This window comes from Macrobrachium nipponense, chromosome 37, assembly GCF_015104395.2.
Source record: "Macrobrachium nipponense isolate FS-2020 chromosome 37, ASM1510439v2, whole genome shotgun sequence".
Taxonomy (NCBI): domain Eukaryota; kingdom Metazoa; phylum Arthropoda; class Malacostraca; order Decapoda; family Palaemonidae; genus Macrobrachium; species Macrobrachium nipponense.
This window is the reverse complement of record NC_061097.1, coordinates 33,842,137-33,864,698: the sequence shown is the minus strand read 5'-3', so window position 1 is coordinate 33,864,698 and position 22,562 is coordinate 33,842,137. Positions and strand designations below refer to the sequence as shown.

The following is a 22,562-nucleotide window of genomic DNA, read 5'->3' as shown; positions in this document are numbered from 1 at the left end:
GTCGAAGAATGCTGTTGCTTTCTTCTTGAGGGACGTCATTAAAGAGGCTCATTCATCTTGCCAGAAGACTGATATGAGCCTCTTTAAAGTGAAAGCTCACGAGGTCAGAGCCGTTAGCTACCTCTCTTGCCTTCCAAAGGAACATGTCTATCAGAGATATTCTTGATAGCACCTTCTGGAGGAGCAATTCCGTATTCGCCTCACATTACCTCCGGGATGTGAGAACGATTTACGAGAACTGTAGTTCTTTGGGACCTTACATTTCGGCAGACACAGTTTGGGGGCTGAAGGTAGCTCTCTCCCTATCCCTTAGCTTAGTTAGGTTAGTTTATTGTGTTTTTGGTTGATGGTGAGATCTTCTGTGAAAATCTCCCATTCCATAGTGTTAATATCAGGGGTTTTTTGGTTAGTTGGTCAGGTGGTGGTCGGTTGCTGTGTTACTGCCATATGTTTGGCTAGATGGTCTTGTCGCATTGTGGTCACGTCCCCGTTGACAGAGCATCCAGAGCAGCACCAGCACTACAGGTCAAAACCTGGCTGGCAACTCTGATAAAGCATAAGCAGGCTTTAGGTGACAGTAATCACATAGTCTACTTTGCTATCAGGTAAGGAACCAATAAGTTAATCTTTTATTTTAATTTAAATTTCCTAAAAAATCCTAGTCTGTCTCTACCCACCATCCGAAGGTGTGATTCAGCTATATATATATCTGACAGGTAAGTTTCATGAACAAAATGTTATTGTTATAATACAATTAAATTTGTTCATACTTACCTGGCAGATATATATAATTAGAGTGCCCACCCTCCTCCCCTCAGGAGACAAGGGCCATGAATAAATATGAATAGAAAATGGGAATGGTTCCTGATATCCGCCTCCCAGCGGCGGGAATGGGTACTACCACCTGACCGCCCCACTACGTGTGCCGCGAATTTTGAAATTCTGTCGGACGTCAGAAATACAGCTATATATATATCTGCCAGGTAAGTATGAACAAACTTAATTGTATTATAACAATAACATTTTTACTCATCTGCATGTTTTTTTCTAAACCTGAAGATGTTCATTGTAATTTCATTGATTTGTATAATTCAACTATTTATGTCATGTTTTTCATTGCAGCTTGCGTTGACGAGAGTAAGTTTTTCTCGTTTGGATTGTGATAATTGAATTACACACACACACATACACACAAAGCTTGATATATTATAGTAATTTGTTTCATGTAGTTCATATTTCATAGGAAGCTTATACGTACATATACAGTACTGTCTTTGCATAGATAGAATTTATAGGTTTGTTCATGAAACTTACCTGTCAGATATATATATAGCTGTATTTCTGACGTCCGACAGAATTTCAAAATTCGCGGCACACGTAGTGGGGCGGTCAGGTGGTAGTACCCATTCCCGCCGCTGGGAGGCGGATATCAGGAACCATTCCATTTTCTATTCATATTTTTTCTGTCGCCGGTGGCTGCTGCAAACATCTGTTTTTTACAGGTACCTTCAGTCTAGGATTTTTTTTCAATTATCTCGCCTTAATATTATCTGGGATTGACTTTTGGTATCGACTTCTGGATTGTTGGAGGTGGCACGCGTAATAGTGATTGGGTTTTTTTATTTGGGATTGGGCTTTCTGGATTTCAGTAGTCTGGATCAAGTCTGGAAGTTTCAGAGTGTGTGTGAGGGACGTTGAATGTAAGGTGAGGCTTCTTAACCTTCAGTTGATCCTCACACAGTTTGTATGGATTGCAGGGGGCAAGTTTGCGTGGTTGATGATCGGTGCAATGAATGTAAGGATTTGGATGATGATAAATGGGAGGATGTATGAGACCTATCGGCGTAAATTGGAGCGCGATAGAGTCAGGAGGTCTTCCTCCAAGGGCAGCTCTACTAAAGGTAAGGATAGTAACATTTCTCCTCCTCTAACACCAGTAGATTTTGCCCAACCTAATCCTGTTTTGTTGCCTTCGGGCCCCAGTGCTGTGTCTGGAGAAGGTAACACCCTTTCTCTGATTCTAGAGGTCTATTCGTGCTCTCGAATCTAAAGTATTGGCCCTAGAAAAACCAGGCCCGGTGAAAGTTTGTGTTAGTGCCCCTAGTGTTGTGGAGGGGGCGTCAGATCGGCCCCATAATGCCTCTAGGCCTAGACCTCTATCGGACTCCCAGGACTCAGGGATGTGGGTATGTCGAAAGCCGCAAGAGGGTTACGGGGGCTCCCCACCGATCTGGCGTCCCTTCGGCAGGCCTTGTTGCTAAATCCCAGGCTGCCAAGGAGCGCGCACGAGCGCGTATCCTGAAAGATTGCTTTTCGTCCTCCGAAGCGTCCTCCCCGCGCAAGGGGTGGAGCGCTCGGAGAGACTCGCGTCCGTTGAAAACGGACTTTTCGCTTTGAGGACGCTTCACGTCCTATGTCTCCTCTTTCGTCAGAGGAACGCTTATGACGCCTTTTCCTCCTCAGAAGAGAGGAAGGCTTTCTACCGATGAGGACGTTCGTTTCCACGCACAGGCGTGTTCACCTGAGAGGCAGATAGCTGTACCTGCTAGAAGGAAGGAGGCGTCCCTCGCCCCTCGCCTTCTCGCAGTCTCAGTCCTGCCCCTTCTTTTGCTCCTTCGTCACCTACGAAGGATATCCTTGTGTCCCTTCAGGACCAGATTACGTCGCTGATGGCTCAGAGGACTTGCCCAGCAGCAGTCGAGCCTAAGCGTAGGAAGGACGTTCGGCTGCCCGTCAAGAGGACGAAGCGGCCTCATTCTCTCTCAGCTCGCTAGTCTCTCTCTCCGCCTCCGGATCGTCAACGTTCTCGCTCTCCTAGCAGATCTTTTACTCTCTCAGGAGAAGACGCTCGTCAGGACGCTCGGCGTTCGAAGCAGGACGCTTTGCGCTCTCGGCAAGTAGCGGTTGAGGGATGCTCGGCAGGACGCTCGGCGTTCTAGACAGGACTTGGAGCTCTCTTCAAGGACACTTTTAAGGACGCTCGGCAGGACGCTCGGCGCGCGAGCAGGACGCTTCTGGTTTTAGACAGGACGCTTTTGAGGACGCTCCGCAGGACGCTCGCCTGTGAAGCAGGACGCTTTTCGAGCGAAGCAGGACGCTTTTGAGACTGCAAAGCAGGACGCTCGCTTGTCTAAGCAGGACGCTTTTGGCGCCGCTCGTCAGGAAGCTCGCGCTTCCTTTCGTAGGGGAGCTTCTGTTAAGACAGTTCACGTGGCTTCTAAGGACGCTCCTCTTTCGGAAGATGTCCGTGCCTCTAAAGATCAACGTACGGCCGCTTCCGTACCTGTAGCGGATACTTCCAACCAACGGAAGTCTTTATTCAGGATTGAGACTACGGGACGTACTCCCTCTCCTGATAGGCGTTCTCCAGTTCCTCTTAGGGAGGGAGGAAGGGAACTTAGTAGTCCAGGGGAGGTTCGTAGAGAAAGAACAGCCGGTAGCTTCAGCTGTCTCGGACTACAAGGTTCTTGTTAGGCTGTTACGTTCAGCCTTCGGGGACAAGTTCCAGCCGACAGCCCCTAGGTCTCCTCCTCGCAACTTTCGTCTTCCAAGACCGTAAAGACCCCTGAATTCGTCAAAATGAAGACATCGCTGTCGACCAAGAGGGCGTTTAAGAAACTTCAAGACTTTATGTCCAGAAGGAAGGATCAGGGCAAGACCACTTTCGCCCATCCACCCTCTAGACTCGCCGGGAAAGGAGGAGTTTGGTATGAGACCAAGGAGGATGTGGGAATAAAGGTCCCTTCGTCCGCTTTGGGTGACTTCTCCAGTTTAGTGGACGACCCAGAGGAGGTCTCTCTTAGCGTCTGCTAAGGTGACCTGGACTCCGGTTGAGACTGACCACCACTTGAAGGGACTTCTTCGTACCCTTAATGTGTTTTAATTTCCTAGATTGGTGTCTGGGAGTTTTGGACCTTCAGTCTAGAAGTCCTGATTCTCTCAGTCTGGGGGAGCTGTCCAGCGTGTTGTCATGTATGGACAAGGCCGTCAGGGAGGTCGGAGGAGCTAGTTTTCGCATTTTGGAAAACTGCCTTCCTGAAGAAAAAGAGCACGCTGTGCAATTTTAATGCTAAGTCGGTATCTCCCGCTCAGAAGCGGGAAATTTGCTCTTTGCGCCTTCTTTCGGACCATCTCTTCCCCAGGCTAGGAAAGGATCTTGCACAGAGGTTTGCAAGAAAAGGAAACCCAGGACCTCTTGGCTTCAGTCTTCAAGACGTCAGCGGTCATTCCCTTCAACATTCAGCAAACCCCTGAAGGGAAAGTCAAACCCTTTCGCGGGCAACCCCCCGAAGAGCAGCTCCTCGAGGGAGCGGGTTTTCGAGAGGAAGAGATTCTTCAAACCTAAAAAACACAGCAAATGAAAGATCTCGTCCTTCAGACACAAGTCGGGGCCAGAATGGGAATTCTCTTGCGGAAGCTGGGAGCAGAGAGGGGCGGATCCTTGGACCCCAAAAGATAGTAGAAGCGGGGGTACAGATCCCCTTCTACATCCTCCTCCTTTGGCTTCAACTCCCAGGAGACCTTCTGCTCACCATCTTATCAGTGAGGGAGGAGAAGAAAAGTGTTATTTTCGATCTCTTAGACCAGATGGTCGAAAAAAGAGCGGTGGAACAAGTCTTGGACCTAGAGTCACCGGGCTTCTACAACAGGATTTTCCTAGTGCCGAAGCAGTCGTCAGGTTGGCGCGCCCGTCCTGGATGTGAGCAGGCTAAATCTTTTTGTAGAAAAGATAAAGATTCAGAATGGAGACGCCTCAGTCGGTGCTGGGAGCATTGAGACCTGGCGACTGGATGGTGTCTCTAGACCTGCAGGACGCATACTTCCACGTCCCAGTCCCCCACCCTCTTTCAAGGAAGTACCCGAGAGTTCGTCTTGGACAACCAGGGTTTGGCAGTTCAGAGCCCTTTGTTTCGGTCTCAGCACGGCCCGATGGTTTTCACAATGATTATGAGGAATGTAGCGAAGTGGCTCCATTCGTCAGGAATCAGGATATCCCTCTACCTCGACGATTGGCTGATCAGAGCGTCGTCGAGGCAGAAGTGTCTGAAGGACCTTCAGTTTACGCTAGCCCTAGCAAAGTCCTCTGGGTCTGTTGGTCAACACCGAAAAGTCGCATCTGACCCCGACACAGTCCATCGTGTATCTGGGGATTCAGATGGATTCAGTGGCTTTTCGGGCGTTTCCATCCCAGGAACGTCAGCGACTGGGTGTTAGAGAAAGTCGCAGCCTTCCTAGAGAGAGAAGCTTGTTCGGTGAGGGAGTGGATGAGTCTGCTGGGCACCATTTCCTCGCTAGAAAAGTTTGTTCTCGCTGGGAAGACTGCACCTCAGGCCTCTTCAATTCTTCCTTGCGGAAGAATGGACGTCGAAAGGGGACCTGAATGCGATCCTAAGGATCTCCCACGAAGTAAGAGTACACTTAAGATGGTGGCTCGACCCTCAGAAGTTACGAGAGGGCCTCTCTTAAATCTTCTGAGCCCCGACCCTAGTGTTGTTCTAGACGCTTCCATTTCCGGTTGGGGAGCAACACTAGGGGGGGGGAAGAAGTGTCAGGCTCCTGGAGAGGGGAACAGGTAGCCTGGCACATCAATGTAAAGGAACTGGCAGCGATATTCCTGTCGCTGCAGTTCTTCGAAGAAAGACTGTCAAGCAAGGTTGTTCAAGTCAACTCGGACAGTACACAGCCTTGCGTATCTAAAGAATCAGGGAGGGACTCGCTCCAGATCCCTTTTTTTCCCCCTTTTTCCCCTGGCGAATGGAAGTTCTGCTATGGGCAGACGCAAGGCGCATCAAGATCCTGACAAGATTCGTGGCAGGGGTTCAGAATGTCAGGGCGGACTTCTCAGCCGCCGAAATCAGAATTCTACCAACAGAATGGACCTTGCACCAGGAAGTCTGTCAACAGTTATGGAAATTGTGGGGACGTCCTCTAGTAGACCTGTTCGCTACATCAAGGACGAAGAGGCTTCCTCTGTATTGCTCCCCGGTTCTGGACCCAGGGGGCAATTGCATTGGATGGAACGCGTTGCTCTGGAACTGGACAGCCTGGATCTTTACGCCTTTCCCCCATTCAAGATCATGGGGGACGTAATGAGAAAGTTCGCAGCGTCAGAAGGGACAAGGTTGACTCTGATTGCCCCAATGTGGCCAGCAAGAGAGTGGTTCACAGAGGTCATGACGTTCCTTGTGGACTTCCCAAGAACGTTGCCCTGGAGGAGAGATCTACTCAGACAGCCTCACTTCAAAAGGTTTCACCAAAAACCTCTCCGCTCTGGCCCTGACTGCGTTTCAGGACTATCGAAAAGCTGGCCAGAGCGAGAGGCTTTTCAAAGGCAGCTGCGAGGAGTCAATCGCTAATGCTCGAAGGAGCCATCTTCAAGAGCTGTCTACCAGTCTAAGTGGTCCTCCTTCAGGGCATGGTGCAAGAAGGAAAGGAATTTCCTCTTCCACGACCTCTGTGAATCAGATAGCAGATTTCTTACTCTATCTAAGAAATGTGCAAAAATTGGCAGTTCCTACAATCAAGGGTTATAGGAGTATGTTGTCTGCCGTTTTTCGCCACAGAGGAATGGACCTCTCCGACAATAAGGATCTGCACGATCTCTTAAGGTCGTTTGAAACCACCAAAATTCCACAAGCAAGACCGCCCTCATGGAATTTAGATGTGGTGTTGAAACATCTGATGCTAAGTCCCTTTGAGCCTCTCCATGAGCTTCTCTAAGGGACTTAAAGAGAAAAACGCGCTTTCCTAGCTTCTCTGCGACGGCGAAGAGAGTTAGTGAAATCCAGGCGTTCAGTAGCCTAGTGGGTTTCAAGGGAGACAGCGCTGTCCTGCTCGTTGAACCCTTCTTTCTTGGCTAAGAACGAGAACCCGTCTAATCCTTGGCCAAAGAGCTTTTGAAATCAAAGGAATATCGAGTCTCGTGGGTCAAGAACCAGAGAGAGCCCTGTGCCCTGTCAGGGCTCTCAAGTTCTATGTGAATAGGGACTAGAGAGATAAGAGGTCCCTCAGGTAATCTCTGGTGCTCGGTGAAGAGACCAGATTTGCCGTTGTCGAAGAATGCTGTTGCTTTCTTCTTAGAGGGACGTCATTAAAGAGGCTCATTCATCTTGCCAGAAGACTGATATGAGCCTCTTTAAAGTGAAAGCTCACGAGGTCAGAGCCGTAGCTACCTCTCTTGCCTTCCAAAGGAACATGTCTATCAGAGATATTCTTGATAGCACCTTCTGGAGGAGCAATTCCGTATTCGCCTCACATTACCTCCGGGATGTGAGAACGATTTACGAGAACTGTAGTTCTTTGGGACCTTACATTTTGGCAGACAGAGTTTTTGGGGCTGAAGGTAGCTCTCTCCCTATCCCTTAGCTTAGTTAGGTTAGTTATTGTGTTTTTTGGTTGATGGTGAGATCTTCTGTGAAAATCTCCCATTCCATAGTGTTAATATCAGGCGGGGTTTTTTGGGTTAGTTGGTCAGGTGGTGGTCGGTTGCTGTGTTACTGCCATATGTTTGGCTAGATGGTCTTGTCGCATTGTGGTCACGTCCCCGTTGACAGAGCATCCAGAGAGCACCAGCACTACAGGTCAAAACCTGGCTGGCAACTCTGATAAAGCATAAGCAGGCTTTAGGTGACAGTAATCACATAGTCTACTTTGCTATCAGGTAAGGAACCAATAAGTTAATCTTTTATTTTAATTTAAATTTCCTAAAAAATCCTAGTCTGTCTCTACCCACATCCGAAGGTGTGATTTCAGTTATATATATATCTGACAGGTAAGTTTCATGAACAAAATGTTATTGTTATAATACAATTAAGTTTGTTCATACTTACCTGGCAGATATATATACTTAGAGTGCCCACCCTCCTCCCCTCAGGAGACAAGGGCCATGAATAAATATGAATAGAAAATGGGAATGGTTCCTGATATCCGCCTCCCAGCGGCGGGAATGGGTACTACCACCTGACCGCCCCACTACGTGTGCCGCGAATTTTGAAATTCTGTCGGACGTCAGAAATACAGCTATATATATATCGGCCAGGTAAGTATGAACAAACTTAATTGTATTATAACAATAACATTTTTGTGAATGTGTTTTGGTTGCCCTCTAGGTTATTCAAGAGTTTATAATTCATTTTTGGTAAAATAACTATATACTGTCTTTACAGAAAGTATCAGTAAAACCGTGAAGATTGATGTGTCGACAGTAGAGATTGAAGAACGGGGCGTGAAGGTTAGGCTAACGGTTGTAGATACTCCGGGATATGGAGACGCCATTGATAACACTGACTGGTACGGTGTATTTTTTATCAGTTATTTTTTGTTCATATTACTTTATGTACTATGTACAGCTACCCAAGTCCGTAATATCAGGAACATTTCAAATGTTCATGTTTTATATATTTACATTCTGGGACATTGCAGATTTTTGCATATGTTTGAGACATTCCCAAGTTTATCTTTTAGATGTAGGAGTTTTCTGTATATCTGTTGTATTGATGCTGTAGTAGTTTGTTGTTTTCTTAATGTCTTTATTGTTATGATTATTTTATATGTATGCAGAGAAATACACTTCTGTATACAGGTTTGTAAATAAAAATATCTGCATCTGACTACAGTATCTGTAGGCTACTGGTGGTCTTGGAATTTAGGATTTTTTCTACGATCTCCTTAATCTCCCCCCGCAGTTTCCAATCCATCATTCAGTACATCAATGATCAGTTTGAGAGATACCTCCAGGATGAGTCGGGGCTCAACCGACGTCACATAGTAGACAACAGAGTTCATTGTTGCTTCTATTTCATCAACCCTGCTGGTCATGGGTATGGCAGTAGTACTCTTGTACTGATTCTTTTTCACTTGTGGCATAACTTACCTTTTCCTACAATTTCTTGTGAAGTGAAAACTATTAGTATTCTCTCTTTATCCTCTTGAAATACAGTAGTGTACCATAGTGGTACTGTATTACGCTGACACTGAGTGTAATTAGCAAAGTATGTTTTAAGTATTCTTAAGTTCACTGCCTTATACGTTTTACTTCTCGACCAAGTTTTTGTTCTCACTGGTAAAGCTGTCCAACTTCTTCAACATTAACCTTACTCCAATTTCCACCCTTTTGGCTAACCCAGTGTACTATATTAAAATTTTGTAATTCCTAAAAATTTTGTAATACCTAAAAAAAAATAAAAAAAAATGTACTGAATACAGAATTGATTCTGAAGTAAGTAAATTACGTAAATATCAAAATCAAGTTAACTATGGTGTCACTATGTAGTTCTAGCATAAGACCATTTGGTAATTATACAATATTAACATCACCATTAATAATAGCTTTGTTAAGGCTGTTCTACAGTTTTACCCTGAAGGTTACCAAAGGTATGCCATGGTCTGGTCACATCATAATTTCATTTGCTTATATCAGTGGTTCAAATTTAATAATACTACTCCCTTTGAAAGCAGTGTTGTGGATAATTGTACAATGGAATGCTTCCCTTACCAAGATTATGGAATTCATGAAATAATTTATATAACAAGAACAAACCTTCCTGACCAACCCTGCTATAGCTAAGAATTTTAATGCAATGGTTTGGTCTCCCATCTGAATAATGGAATAATTTCCAGGCTGAAACCTTTGGACATTCAATTCATGAAGCAGCTGCACAACAAGGTGAACATTGTTCCCGTTATCGCTAAGGCTGACACCCTAACAAAGCAGGAGGTACAGAAGCTCAAACGAAAGGTTAGTATGTCAGACAGCATTGACTTTTTTTACAGTAGTTATTTTATAATTTTATTGTTTAAGGAGATTGGAATTCAACTTATTGAAATAGGAGTGCATTGCTTTTTGTATAATTTCTATTTTCATACAATCAACTTACCTGTCAGATATATACATAGCTAAGACTCCGTCGTCCCCGACAGAAATTCAAATTTCGCGCCACTCGCTACAGGTAGGTCAGGTGATCTACCGGCCTGCCCTGGGCGGCAGGACTAGGAACCATTCCCGTTTTCTACTCATATTTTCTGTCGCCGGTGGTATCAACATCGTTGCTGCCACCTCTTGACTGGAATTCGCTTTTCTAGACAATTGATCATCTTTTTGTGGACTTTTGGTGACGTACTAGGGATCGTGTTTTGGCATTCGCTACTGTGGACTGGATTTGGACTTGCTTTGATTTTTTCTTCAAGATGTCTGATTCAAAAGTGGGTTGTGTGAGAATGTGTGAATGTAGGCCTGCAAGGTGAGGATACCGAAAGCTTCGGTTGATCCTCACACTGTATGTCGCAAATGTAGGGGTTTTGATTGTTCTATTTCTAACACCTGTCATGAGTGTGAGAGGTTGAATGTTGAGGAATGGAAGACTCTAACTTCTTACTTGAAGAAGTTAGAAAGGGATAGAGTCAGAAGGGCTGCATCTAAGATTGCGGGTAGTAGTACAAGGCCTATTGAGCCTTTGGATAATTCTAACTCTTCTCTTAATTATGATTCTAATTCTGTATCAGGGCCCTCACTGGCTTTACATTCAGATTCGGCCTCGGAAATTGCTGAACTGAAAGCTACTCTTCACAGGATGAGATCCAAAATGGCTACCATGAAAGGTAAGGACTGTGAAAGTGATTATAGTGAAGTGAGTGTCCCCAGTGTTGTGGAGGGGGCGTCTGACCGTCTCTGCGACGCTCCCAGGCCTAGACCTCTTCCAAGCTCCCAAGCCCAGAAAAGAAGGAAAGTCGAAAGCCGTACGGAGGTTGTGGAGAATTCCCCCCGGTCAGGCGTCCCTTCAGCAGGTGCTGATATAGACAGACTGCTCAGGACCGCTATCGGAAAAGCGTCCTCAGAGAGTGCTTCTCTTCGTCCGCTTCTCCCTCTCCTAAACGAGGGTGGAAGGATTCGGACTTGTCCAGGCCCCTGAAAAGGCACTGGAGAGATCCTGTTTTGGATTCAAGCCCAGAACGCTTTTCGGAAGAAGCGCCTCCTTCCATCAAGAAGGCGAAGAGGGTTTTGACGTCCCATGATGTGGGCAAAACTCTTTCGAGGTCTCCCTCTCCCGTTCAAGAAGACGCAGGAGAGGCTTCCAAGAGGATCATTTTGGCGGTGCAGAAACAGCTATCCGCCTTGGTAGGAGTCCTTTCGAAGGATCCTCCTCGTAAGAAAGACGTGAGACTGCCGGTCAAGAAGACTCGTCTTCCTTCTCCCGCCAGGAGTGAGGCTCCTGTGGGACGTGAGTCTTTTGAGATTTACTCGGATAGAGACTCTTTGGACGATTTTGATTCACCAGACAAGCGCGTCGCGCCAGTCAAGCGCGAGGCGTCCTACAGACGAGACGCCGTTCTTCTAGGATTTAAGAGCGTCAGAACAAAGCGAGAAGGAAACGCTTTTACAGGCGCGAGGATATTCCCAGATGGGATACGTCTGCTAGACCAGCAGCTTCAGCCGAGCGCGATGTAACAACCAGGCGTGAGGATTCAGCCAAGCGCGAGGCGCCAGACAAGCATCTGACATACAAGGATGTGGCACCAGAAAGGCGTGAGCTCCAAACCAGGCGCGAGGCGTCAGTCAGGCGCGAGAGCTTTGAGAGGCGCGAGACACCAGTCAGGCGCGAGGAGTCAGCCAGGCGCGAGACGCCAGCCAGGCGCGAGGATCCTGCCAGGCGCGAGGCGCCAGCCAAGCGCGAGGAGGTAGCCAGCAGACGCCAGCCAGGCGCGAGGCGCCAGCCAGGCGCGAGGCGCCAGCCAGGCGCGAGGCGCCAGCCAGGCGCGAGCGCCAGGCCAGGCGCGAGGCGCCAGCCAGGCGCGAAGAGCCAGCCAAGCATAGGAGCTCTTTACACTCTCTTAGCCCCTCTCCTATTAGGAGTTTGTCTCCCGTAGAGAGAGTTTTTGAACAGGAAGACCCGGAACGGGAAGTGGCCTCTCCTTCTGATCCGATTTTGGAAGAGGACTCAGAGGACGAGTTCTCACGGCAAAGAAGGAACCGTCTAACTACAAAGTTTTGACAGCTCTCCTACTCCAGGAATACGGAGATGCATTGATCCCTGCCGCTCCTACCTTCGCCTCGTTCACTTTTTTCATGCTCTAAGACGCCGAAATCGTCGGCTTTCTTGAAGATGAGACCGACGATTTCTATGAAGAGAGCTCTGCAATCGACTGGATAGCTGGATGCTAACCAAGAAAGAGCTAGTAAGGACAGTGTTTGCATTGACCTCCCGCTAGACTTACGGGCAAGAGAGGGATTTGGTACCAGACTGGGGAGAATATGGGTCTCACACTCCCAGCTTCAGCTGAAGCTGACTTTTCCAGTCTGGTAGATGCATCCAGGAGACATAGCCTTCACACTGCTAAGATTACTTGGGGTCTTTCAGAGTTTTGATCATCTCCTCAAGGGACTTTTTCACATTCTAGAAGTCTTTAACTTCCTAGATTGGTCCCTTGGGGTGATGTCCAAGAAGGCTCATGCCCCTGAAGGACTAGAACCGGACGTACTCCTTGCAATTTTGTCCTGTATTGACAAGGCGGTAACAGGACGGCTCAGGGGAAGTTTCTTCCTTCCTTATTTGGAGCAGGTCTCTTGAAGAAGAGATCTGTTTTTAGCGCTTTCTTGACGAAAGCAGTATCCCATTCGCAAGAGCAGCTTTGTTATTCGCCCCTAGGTCTGGATTTTCTGTTCCCTTCACAGTTGGTGAGGGTATTTCCCGAATCTCTGAACGGAGAAAGCGCACAGGATCTTCTCCTGCAATCTTCCAGGAAGAAGAGACCAGTGATGGTGGGAGAAAAGAAAGGGGTGTCTACTCCTGTTCGGCCCTTTCGAGGAGGCCCTCCCACTAGAGTTACCGCTAAAAGGAAAACGACCGAGAGAGAGGTCGAGCCTCGTTCCGCCCCTTTAAAAGGGGAAAGTGAAGTGGCGCTCCTCCAAAACACCAGTAGGTGCCAGGCTCCGGGGATTTGCGGAAGCCTGGACTCTCATCGACACAGACGCTTGGTCGATGTCGGTGCTTCAGAAGGGATGACCTCATTCCTTTCTGGACAATCCTCCCTGACGTCAACTCCGAGGGAATTGTCCGCCAATTACAAGGACCCTGTGTTGAAAGATACTCTTCAACAAATGGTGGATCAGATGGACAAGAGAGCTATAGAACTAGTGCTGGATCAAAGCTCCCCAGGGTTTTACAATCGTCTTTTTCTTGGTTGCGAAAGCCTCGGGGGGCTGGAGACCAGTTCTGGATGTCAGCGCTCTGAACAAGTTTTGTTCAGAAACAGAAGTTCTCCATGGAAACCTCTGCTTCAGTCCTTGCGGCTCTTCGCCAAGGGGATTGGATGGTGTCTCTGGATCTCCAGGACGCCTATTTTCACGTCCCGATCCATCCTTCGTCGAAGAAGTACCTCCGTTTCATGACGGGGGGAAGGATCTTCCAATTCAGAGCCTTGTGTTTCGGCCTGTCTACGGCGCCTCAGGTTTTCACGAGCCTTATGAAAAATGTGGCGAGATGGCTTCATCTGAAAGGAATCAGTATATCTCTGTACCTAGACGACTGGCTTATCGAGCAAAGTCAGAGAAACAGTGTTTGGAGGACCTGACTGTGACACTAAACCTGATAAAGACCTTAGGATTACTCGTGAACCTCGAGAAGTCCCAACTGATCCCCAGCCAGAACTTGGTCTATCTGGGGATTCGGATGGATTCTCGGGGTTTTCGAGTATTTCCTTCTCAAGAGAGACTAACGAGAGGTTTAGAAAAAGTCTCTCTCTTCCTAAGGAAGGAACGTACTTCGGCAGAGGAATGGTTGAGCCTGTTAGGGACCCTTTCCTCGCTCGAACAGTTCTTTCATCTAGGAAGACTTCATCTCCGTCCTCTTCAGTTCTTCCTCAGAAGTTCGTGGAAACATGAAGACAGGACTCCTCTCGGACAGTTTTCCCATTCCAGATCTGATGAAACGCCATTTAGAATGGTGGTTACTCCCACTGAGGGAAAACAAGGGTACTTCCCTGGAAATACAGAGCCCAAACCTTGTATTGTTTTCCGACGCGTCGGAAAAAAAGGTTGGGAGCAGAGCAACTTTGGGAAAGAGAGAATGTCAGGCACTTGGAATTCTCTCAAGTGTCCTGGCACATAAACTGCAAAGAACTGTTGGCTGTACACCTAGCTCTAAAGAGCTTCGAACCGTTAGTGAGCAACAAAATAGTACAAGTGAATGCGGACAATACAACCGCTCTGGCATACATTCGGAAGCAAGGAGGTTACTCACTCGTATGCCCTTTATGAACTCGCAAGAGACCTGCTGTTGTGGACATCGCAAAGGAACATCTCTCTATTGACGAGGTTCGTTCAGGGAGTAAGGAACGTGAGAGCGGACAGGCTGAGCAGGAGGAACCAGGTCCTTCATACCGAATGGACCCTCCACTCAGACGTTTGCCGCAATCTCTGGTCTCTTTGGGGGACTCCTCATGTCGACCTCTTTGCCACGTTTCCTCTCGAAGAGACTGGAAGTCTTCTGTTCAGTAGTGGAAGACCCCAGAGCTCTAGCAGTAGACGCCTTCCTGCTAGATTGGTCTCAGGTAGACGTTTACGCATTTCCCCCATTCAAGATTCTGGGGCAAGTGCTCAGGAAGTTTGTGACTTCAAAGGGGACAAGAATGACCCTGATAGCCCCCTTTTTGGCCAGCTCAAGAGTGGTTCCCAGAGGTACTGGAGTGGATAGTAGACTTCCCAGATCCCTTCCACAAAGGAAGGATCTTCTCAGACAACCACACTTCGAGAGGTTTCATCAAAACCTCCCCGCTCTCGCTCTGACTGCCTTTCGACTATCGAAAGACTTGTCAGAGCGAGAGGCTTTTCTAGCAAAGCAGCAAGCTCGATCGCTAGAGCCCGGAGAACTTCCACTATCCGGGTTTACCAATCCAAGTGGGAAGTTTTTAGAAGGTGGTGTAAGTCGAAGAAGTTGTCCTCCTCCAGTACCTCTGTAACAGAAATAGCTGATTTCTGTTATTTCTGAGAGAAGAATCGCGTCTCTCCGTAGCCACGATAAAGGGCTATAGGAGTATGCTATCGGCCGTCTTTTAGGAATAGAGGCCTAGATTTGGGAAACGATAAGATCTACATGATCTGATTAGGTCTTTTGAGACCGAAGTCTAAGATCACTTCTCCCCCTAACTGGAATCTAGACGTAGTGCTGAAGTTCTTGTCTTCAGAGAGATTTGAACCCCTACATTTGGCCTCGTTTCGTGATATAACGAGAAAATGTTTATTTCTTTTGTCACTGGCGACGGCGAAAAGAGTTAGTGAACTGCACGCCCTTAGTGACAAAGTCGGGTTCAATATAGATTCAGCCATCTGTTCCTTCAAGGAATTATTCTTGGCGAAGAATGAAAATCCTTCGAATCCCTGGCCGAGAAACTTCGAGGTAAAAGGATTATCGGGTCTCGTCGGCAGGGAACCGGAGAGGTCTCTTTGCCCAGTAAGGGCGTTAAAGTTTTACTTACAGAAAAAGGAACAGTTGGGAGGTTCTAGACAAGGTCTTTGGTGCTCAGTGAAGGATCCATCAAGATCTATGTCTAAGAATGCTTTAGCCTTTTTTGTCAGGAACGTAATTACGGACGCTCATAAGGCTTGCACGGATGATTCTTTAAAACTCCTGAGAGTAAGAGCTCATGAAGTGAGAGCAGTGGCGACGTCTCTCTTTTCAAAGAAATATGTCACTGAAGAATATCTTGGAAGCGACATATTGGAGATGTAATTCTGTGTTTGCTTCTCACTATTTGAAGGACGTGCGTGTGACCTATGAAAAATGTTTTCCTTAGGTCCTTTTGTGTCTGTGGGCACAATCCTGGTACAGGAGCTGACAACAATCCTTAATTTTTTTACTACTTAAGTCTAATAGATATGTTCTAGACTTTCTGCTGAACAAGTGCAGATACCGCACAGGCGGCCAGTCACTTCCGTTCAGTAAGGAACTCTTGTGATATCTTTTAGTAGATGAGTATCTTTTTTTTTTGAAAAATTATTGTGTGCGTGTGCAATTTGGTTTGAGTTACGGTTGTTGCGAAGAGTTGGGGATAACTCGGAGCAATTTTTAATACTAACATGGTGGTTAGGATCAGGTGGTCGGGATTGGTTGTGTGCTCCTTAATAAGGTGTGTTGTCATATAAGTGGATCAGCACCCATTGACAAAGTCCTTTCAGGCTCTGCCGAGTAAGTGGATAAGACCCCTTCGGCAGACCCACAAGAATTCTTGGCCATAGATCACATATCTCGCTAAAGTTTCTTGAGGTGATGCAGACTACGGGGCAAACACCCACGAAGTCTACCACCTATCAGGTAGGAACCAAGGTTTTTATTTTATACCTACAACAGATGTTGTTTACCTGTCTATTCCAGTAGTAGCTGTCTCTTACCCTCCACCGAAGGGTGCCAATCAGCTATGTATATATCTGACAGGTAAGTTGATTGTATGAAAATGATATTGTTATAATACAATAAAGTTTCATACATACTTACCTGGCAGATATATACGATTAGGGCCCACCCAGCCTCCCCGCAAGGAGACAGGTGGAAGAGAAAATATATGAGTAGAAAACGGGAATGGTTCCTAGTCCTGCCGCCCAGGGCAGGCCGGTAGATCACCTGACCTACCTGTAGCGAGTGGCGCGAAATTTGAATTTCTGTCGGGGACGACGGAGTCTTAGCTATGTATATATCTGCCAGGTAAGTATGTATGAAACTTTATTGTATTATAACAATATCATTTTTTTTTTCCAAGATATGAAAGAAGAGGAAAAAAGTAAAATACCACATGTTAGCTCTCTGTAACTCCTAGTACGTACTGAGGTTTACCTTGTATAGGCATCATGAATATACTCTGGTAACTGGTTCATGTACAGAGGAGCACAACTTGGTATGATACGAGTAAGAACTTACCAAATTGTATACTACTTTAAAATGTTTCCTGTGGAAATTAACAAAAACTGAATAATCTTTCAAACAATTATGTGATTCTGCTTCAGTGACATGTTTGTAAAAGTTCATAGTTTGGTTCTTTAAAAAAAAATTTTAAATATTTTTATAACTTATTTTCCCCCCTGTAAGTTTATATGAGAACTGAGGTCTCCCCATTGTCTTTTGTTGTTTGATCTTTCTGCCTGAACTCCTTTCAGATCTTTCTTCATCTAAGCCTTTCTACTTGGCATTATTTTACTGCTTTCATAGTCAATTTCTTTATGAGCAACTGTTCCTCGGCACTTTTCATCATTGTTAAACCACCTCCATCTTTTAGAAGTCAGACAATATTGTAAGTATTGGACACCACATCTCTTGCAACTTCGTCTTTGTAATATGATCATCTTCCCACTGCACTTCATCCATGAACCTTAGTCTTTTGTTTTCACACCCCTCCAATGTTTCTCATTCTCCTTGTCAGTGTGTATGTCGTCCCTTCAGTATGGATACATTTAGGCAAAGTTTGTGTTTATATTGTTTCCAAAAGTTGCAAAGTCTTCACCCCACATATGTGTGTAGATGATGATATTTGTTGGTGCTGGTATTGGCCCACTTTTAAAATTCTGAAGTAGATTTTTAGAAATGATTTATTGATTAAAGAAAGCACTGAACAACCATTTCAGAGTGCAGTTCTAGCAAATTGCTCAGTATGTACAGTACTTAACATTTTCTGCCGTGGAAGATGTTTCTAATTAACATTCTCCACGAAACGTTTAACCTCATTTTATGCACACCGTCCATGTTTATAGTCTCGGATTAAAATGGTCTAGCAATTGGTGTGGTGTTTTAAGATTTAGAAGTATAGTAATGGATGAATTGAGGCATATGTTTTCCCAAGTTCTCAATTTTTATACCAAATGAAACTAGGGTTGACAGCATCTAACTTTACTTGATTTATTAATGCATTAGCTGTAGTTTAATGTTTACATTTTTTCAGGTACTGGACGAAATTGGCGAGAATGATATCCACATTTACCCACTGCCTGATTGTGACACAGATGAAGAAGAGGATTACAAGGAGCAGGTAATTATTGTAACTGTTGGGAATGCCTGAAGGTTCACAGTGTACCTCTTGGCTTGACTATATTATTTTACTTTTTTGTCTAATCCCTTGACACTATCTACTGTGCTGTGAACTGTTTGAATCTTAATTAAAAATGAATCTGGGTTAGTAGCTCTGCGTAAGGTGAAAATTTAAACTCATTATTTGGATAAAATGCTGAATCTAGGAGCAAGTTCCTGGGATTTCATGAGCATATTCTGACTCTTAGCTAGTTGGACTATATACTCTGTGTCAAGTAATATTTCCCCATATGTCATGGTTGGTGATTTGTGATTTATCAGAGAATGTTTTTTCCTACTTTATTCATGTTTTCTGCAAGTTGAGCCATTGTAAAATTTAGTTGTTCCGACACGGCATACAAACCTTCGGTCCTTTTACAATAGGAAGGTACTAGCGGCAGCTGGATAGGTCGTAAGCTTTCGAACAAGGGGTTCGGTAGTTAACTGCCCTTGTCCCGACAGGCGCGCGCGCGCGACTGGGAGGTAAACAAACCACTTTTGCTTTCGGCCTGCTGGCGTGTGGACGTGTATCATCGCTCTCTGCCCGCTTCATCGTCGTTTGCTTTCGCATGATTGTGTTTTTCTTTTTCTATGTATCTAGTGAAACTGAATTGTAAGTACAATCATTTCATTGAATTCAATTGTGAATTAAAGGATCTTGGTTCACAACGCCCTCCGATTACCCGAGTGCCGGGACTGAAGGGCGTAATTGCGGGAATTCATTTTCCCAGAATGATCCTCGTATTGTGTATGCTCGGTGCCGAGGGCGGGAGCGCTCGCTCCGAGCGTATATTGGTTGGAAATGTGTAGATGAAAATCGTAAGTAAGTGCTCTTTTCATTTATATTTTTTTGACCTGTATGCCCGTTGCCGAACGAATGCGCTCGGCACGGAAACTTATTCAGTATGAAAGTGGAATCGCAAGTACAGTATTCTTTTTCATTTTCATATATTATTTTTTATTGTAGCAATACTCATTTTGGATCAGTTTCCGAGCTTGCCCGGAGATTGATCCTTCCCCCTTTTTATTTTGAATGAAGTGAATCGCAAGTGCAGTTCTTTTTCATTTTCATTTTTTTTATTGAGATTGCATTGCTTGACTGGGATCAATGTTCGCTATTCACGGGAATTGATCCTTCCCCTTTTTATTTGTATGAAGTGAAATCGCAAGCGCAGTAGTCTTTTCATTTTCATATATTTGTTTGATTGCATCAAATTCATTATGGATCAAGGTTTCCAGAAAACCTTGATCCATAAAGGTAAGGAATGAAACCTTTCACCCTTGCGCTCGTACCGAGGGGGCAAATGCGCTCGATCCGAGCCCTTATTCATTGGGAAGTGAATCGTTTTGCAAGATGCATTTTCATTTTGTTCCTTATTATTGATTGCATCAATATTATTTGGTTTCAAGTTCCGCTCAGTCAGGGAATTGATCCTTATGCCTTGTATTCGTGCCGATGGCAACGATTGCTCTAGGGCTCTTATTTTGTTGTTGGGTTTACATGGGGTACTGGTGCGTCGGGGGTGGGGAACGAGACCCCCCCCGTTCAGTTCCCACAGATGGCTCTTCCCCTTGGGGGGGGGGAGGTTATCGGCGTTCTTCTCCTCGCCCGATCCGTCGAGCGCGGGGGAGAGAGGGCGCTCGGTGCCCGATGTACAATTGTATTAGGGTCTTCCACTCGTTCGGGAGGGAGGATCAAACCCCCGCACGAGGGGATTTCCGCCCCCCATTAATTCGCTTACTTAACTATTATTTCCGCAGGTGCTACTGCCACGAGGGTGGACCTTGGTGAGGTATGGGCGTCCTTCCAATTGCAGAGCGTGCTGGTGTCCAGGGGGGCTGCGGTTCTATGGTCTGGGCCTACTGCGGTCACCCATGGAGTGGTGACCACGCAACCAGGTGACGACGTCCCTCCTCACCTGGTGTACTCGCCTCACGTGGTAACAGTCTTGCCTACAGCCGCTGTGAAGTGCCCGTTCGCCGTACCGAGAGGGGGGCGTGCCGCCGCCGCTCGTGGTTGCCGCGCTGCAGCGACCACACTTCCGCTGCCCTAGAACTCGCCCCTGGACCTGCCGCCGGTACCAGGATGTTGCTGGCTGCTGCTCCACTTCCTGTGTTTCCGGTGCTGCCTGCCGTACCTGCCGATTCTGGGCTGACTGTCCATGCAGTTGCTGCGCTGGCTGTCCCTGCCGTTGCTGCGCTGGCTGTTCCTGCCGTTGCTGCGCTGGCTGTCCCTACCGATGATGTGCTGGCCGTGCCTTGCTGTTCCTGAGATGCCCATACCTGCTGATGTCGTCCCTGTTCGTGGTGGTAACTACCCCAGACTTTGGTCTGTCTGTACAGGTGCGTCCGGGCCCTGTGGCTTCGGCTACAGCAGCCCCGGCTCCGCCCTGGATAGCAGATCTTACGTCTGTCCTGAGGAAGCTGACGAAGAAGAGGAGGAAGGTGTCGTGGTCGTCGTCTTCATCTTCTTCATCGTCGTCGGCCGCCGCCTCTTCCCTTCGACTTCTAAGGCTTTACAGCCGAGGAAGAAGAAGGTCGCCTCCTCCCTCCTAAGAAGCTTCCTCGGGAGCTTCTCGGGACCCGTCTCACCTCGGTGGGACGGGAGGGTTCCTTCCGCTGGTCCTCCTGCTCCTTCGGGAGCGGGGCCCGTCTCTTCTTCCGCAAGGAAGAAGACTACGGGGACCAGAGGGGTACCGGCTAACACCGGTACTTCCTCGCCTGGTGTCAGTGGTTCTGCCACTGCATCAGGGTCCGTCTCGGCCTCTCGTTCGCGGGACGGTACCGAGTGTACGGTCGCCTACCAGCGACCGTGCAGCCAGGAACCAGACCTCTGAGTCCGCTCAGCGTCAGGTTCACGGCACGGGGCGGAAGACTGGTGACAGCGCTCATGCGACTCTCACCAGACCAGCTCTCACTCTCGCGGTGAACAGCTGGCTACCCGGGGACGTGACGGTCCACGACCGACCACGGGCTGAGGCTGGGAAGAGGTCCTCCCGTTCGCCAGTGCCAGCCACGGCTGGAACCAGCGACGTGACGTGCCGTGAGGACAAGCACCGGTCTCACTGCGACAGTGGAGCCTGCAGGTCGCCTGACCGTCGCTCTCACAGAGAGCGATCGGGAACGGCAACCAGCACCAGCTCTTCTGACACTCGAGATCGGGGCCGCTGTGCTCAGTCCAGCCGTTCTCCACAGCGAGACGGTTCGACCAGGCCTGCAGCTCGATCGTCACCGCGGGTTGTTGACGATCGCCTGCAGCCCTCCAAGCCTGCTGGTTCTGCCAGCGAGCGACGAGGGAGCGTCAGGTCTGCCTCTCCCGTACCTTCAACCTCCTCGGGTTTTACCACGGGAGGAGCGAGGTATTGAGGAGTGATCGTGAGGGGTGCGCCCCTCATGATCCCACCACGACGCCCTACGTGCCAGGCACGGTTCTTGGACCGGCCAGGACGTATGCGCAAGTGGATGGGGAAGACCGAGAGGGCTGTCGCTGTTCCCCCTTCTTAGGAGGAAGGTTCTCGGAATATGCTCTTGTTCGAAGGGCTTAACGGTCCCACTCTGCAAGATGCTGTGACTTCCGAGATCCAGAGGAACTTTGCCGAGGTTACGGCGCTGATTCGTCAGCACAATGACCTCGGGGAAGGATCGCCGCTCCCACCAGCAGAGCCACGTCTCGGCTCGAGTCGTTTTGGGGCCCGAGAGGGAATCCAAAAATCGACGGTGGTCTGCCGCGATCGGAGCTTGCCGACTGGGTTGAGCCAGGTAGTCTCTCGTCTCCGGACAAGAAGGCTCTCTCGGTTCTAGACGGTCGAACAAGCTCCTTCACTCCTCTACTGCGACAGAGGCGTTTCTACGTGTCTTCGGACATCGTATTTATATATCCCTTCGGTCCTCCAGAGGTTTCGACCTCGACGAGGACTGGAATGAGTCGGAGCGGTATCGGCTCTCTCCTGTCAGGTCTCGATCAGCCCCAGCCAGACGACGTTCACAGTGGAAGGACGGCATTCCCCCTCACCTGCTGCCGGAATGTGGGGGGGTGCCTGGCCAGCCATTGGGACCCGGTCCATCAGCAGGCGTACGTTCCAGGGGCATCGAAGGACGTAGCATTGAGACAGGAGATCAAGACCATGCTGAGCAAGAGAACTGTAGAAATCGGTACGGATCAGTCACCGGGCTTTACAGCCGACTCTTCCTGGTGGAAAAGTCTACGACAGGCTGGCGCCCAGTGATAGATCTCTCTCCCCCGAACCGGTTGGTTCGCCAGACCCGGTTCACGATGGAGACGGCACGCTCAGTGCTCGACTCTATCAGGGAGAACGATTTCATGCTTTCAGTGGACTTGAAGGATGCGTATCTACAAATACCCATTCATCAGCTCCCCCGCCTTCGGAAAAAGTACCTCCGCTTCATCCTCGACGGGACGGTGTACCAGCTCAGGCCACGTTGCTTCGGTCTCTCAACCGCCCCACAGGTGTTCACGCAAGTGTTCACTCTGGTGTCTGCTTGGGGCCATTCGCACGG

The 22,562-nt window shown here is 47.8% G+C and overlaps 1 protein-coding gene across 2 annotated transcripts in view; it reads left to right on the top strand.

Moving 5' to 3' along the window:
• LOC135209092 (septin-2B-like) overlaps positions 1-22,562 on the top strand; it is a 58,712-nt gene that overhangs the window by 6,654 nt on the left and 29,496 nt on the right. Inside the window, exons 3-7 of one of the 2 annotated variants that reach the window (XM_064241686.1) lie at positions 1,123-1,137; positions 8,166-8,289; positions 8,685-8,819; positions 9,619-9,736; positions 17,920-18,006. In XM_064241686.1, coding sequence (XP_064097756.1) covers positions 1,123-1,137; positions 8,166-8,289; positions 8,685-8,819; positions 9,619-9,736; positions 17,920-18,006 — 479 coding nt within the window. The remainder of the gene's footprint in view (positions 1-1,122; positions 1,138-8,165; positions 8,290-8,684; positions 8,820-9,618; positions 9,737-17,919; positions 18,007-22,562) is intronic. The other variant, XM_064241687.1, reaches the window with a different exon arrangement.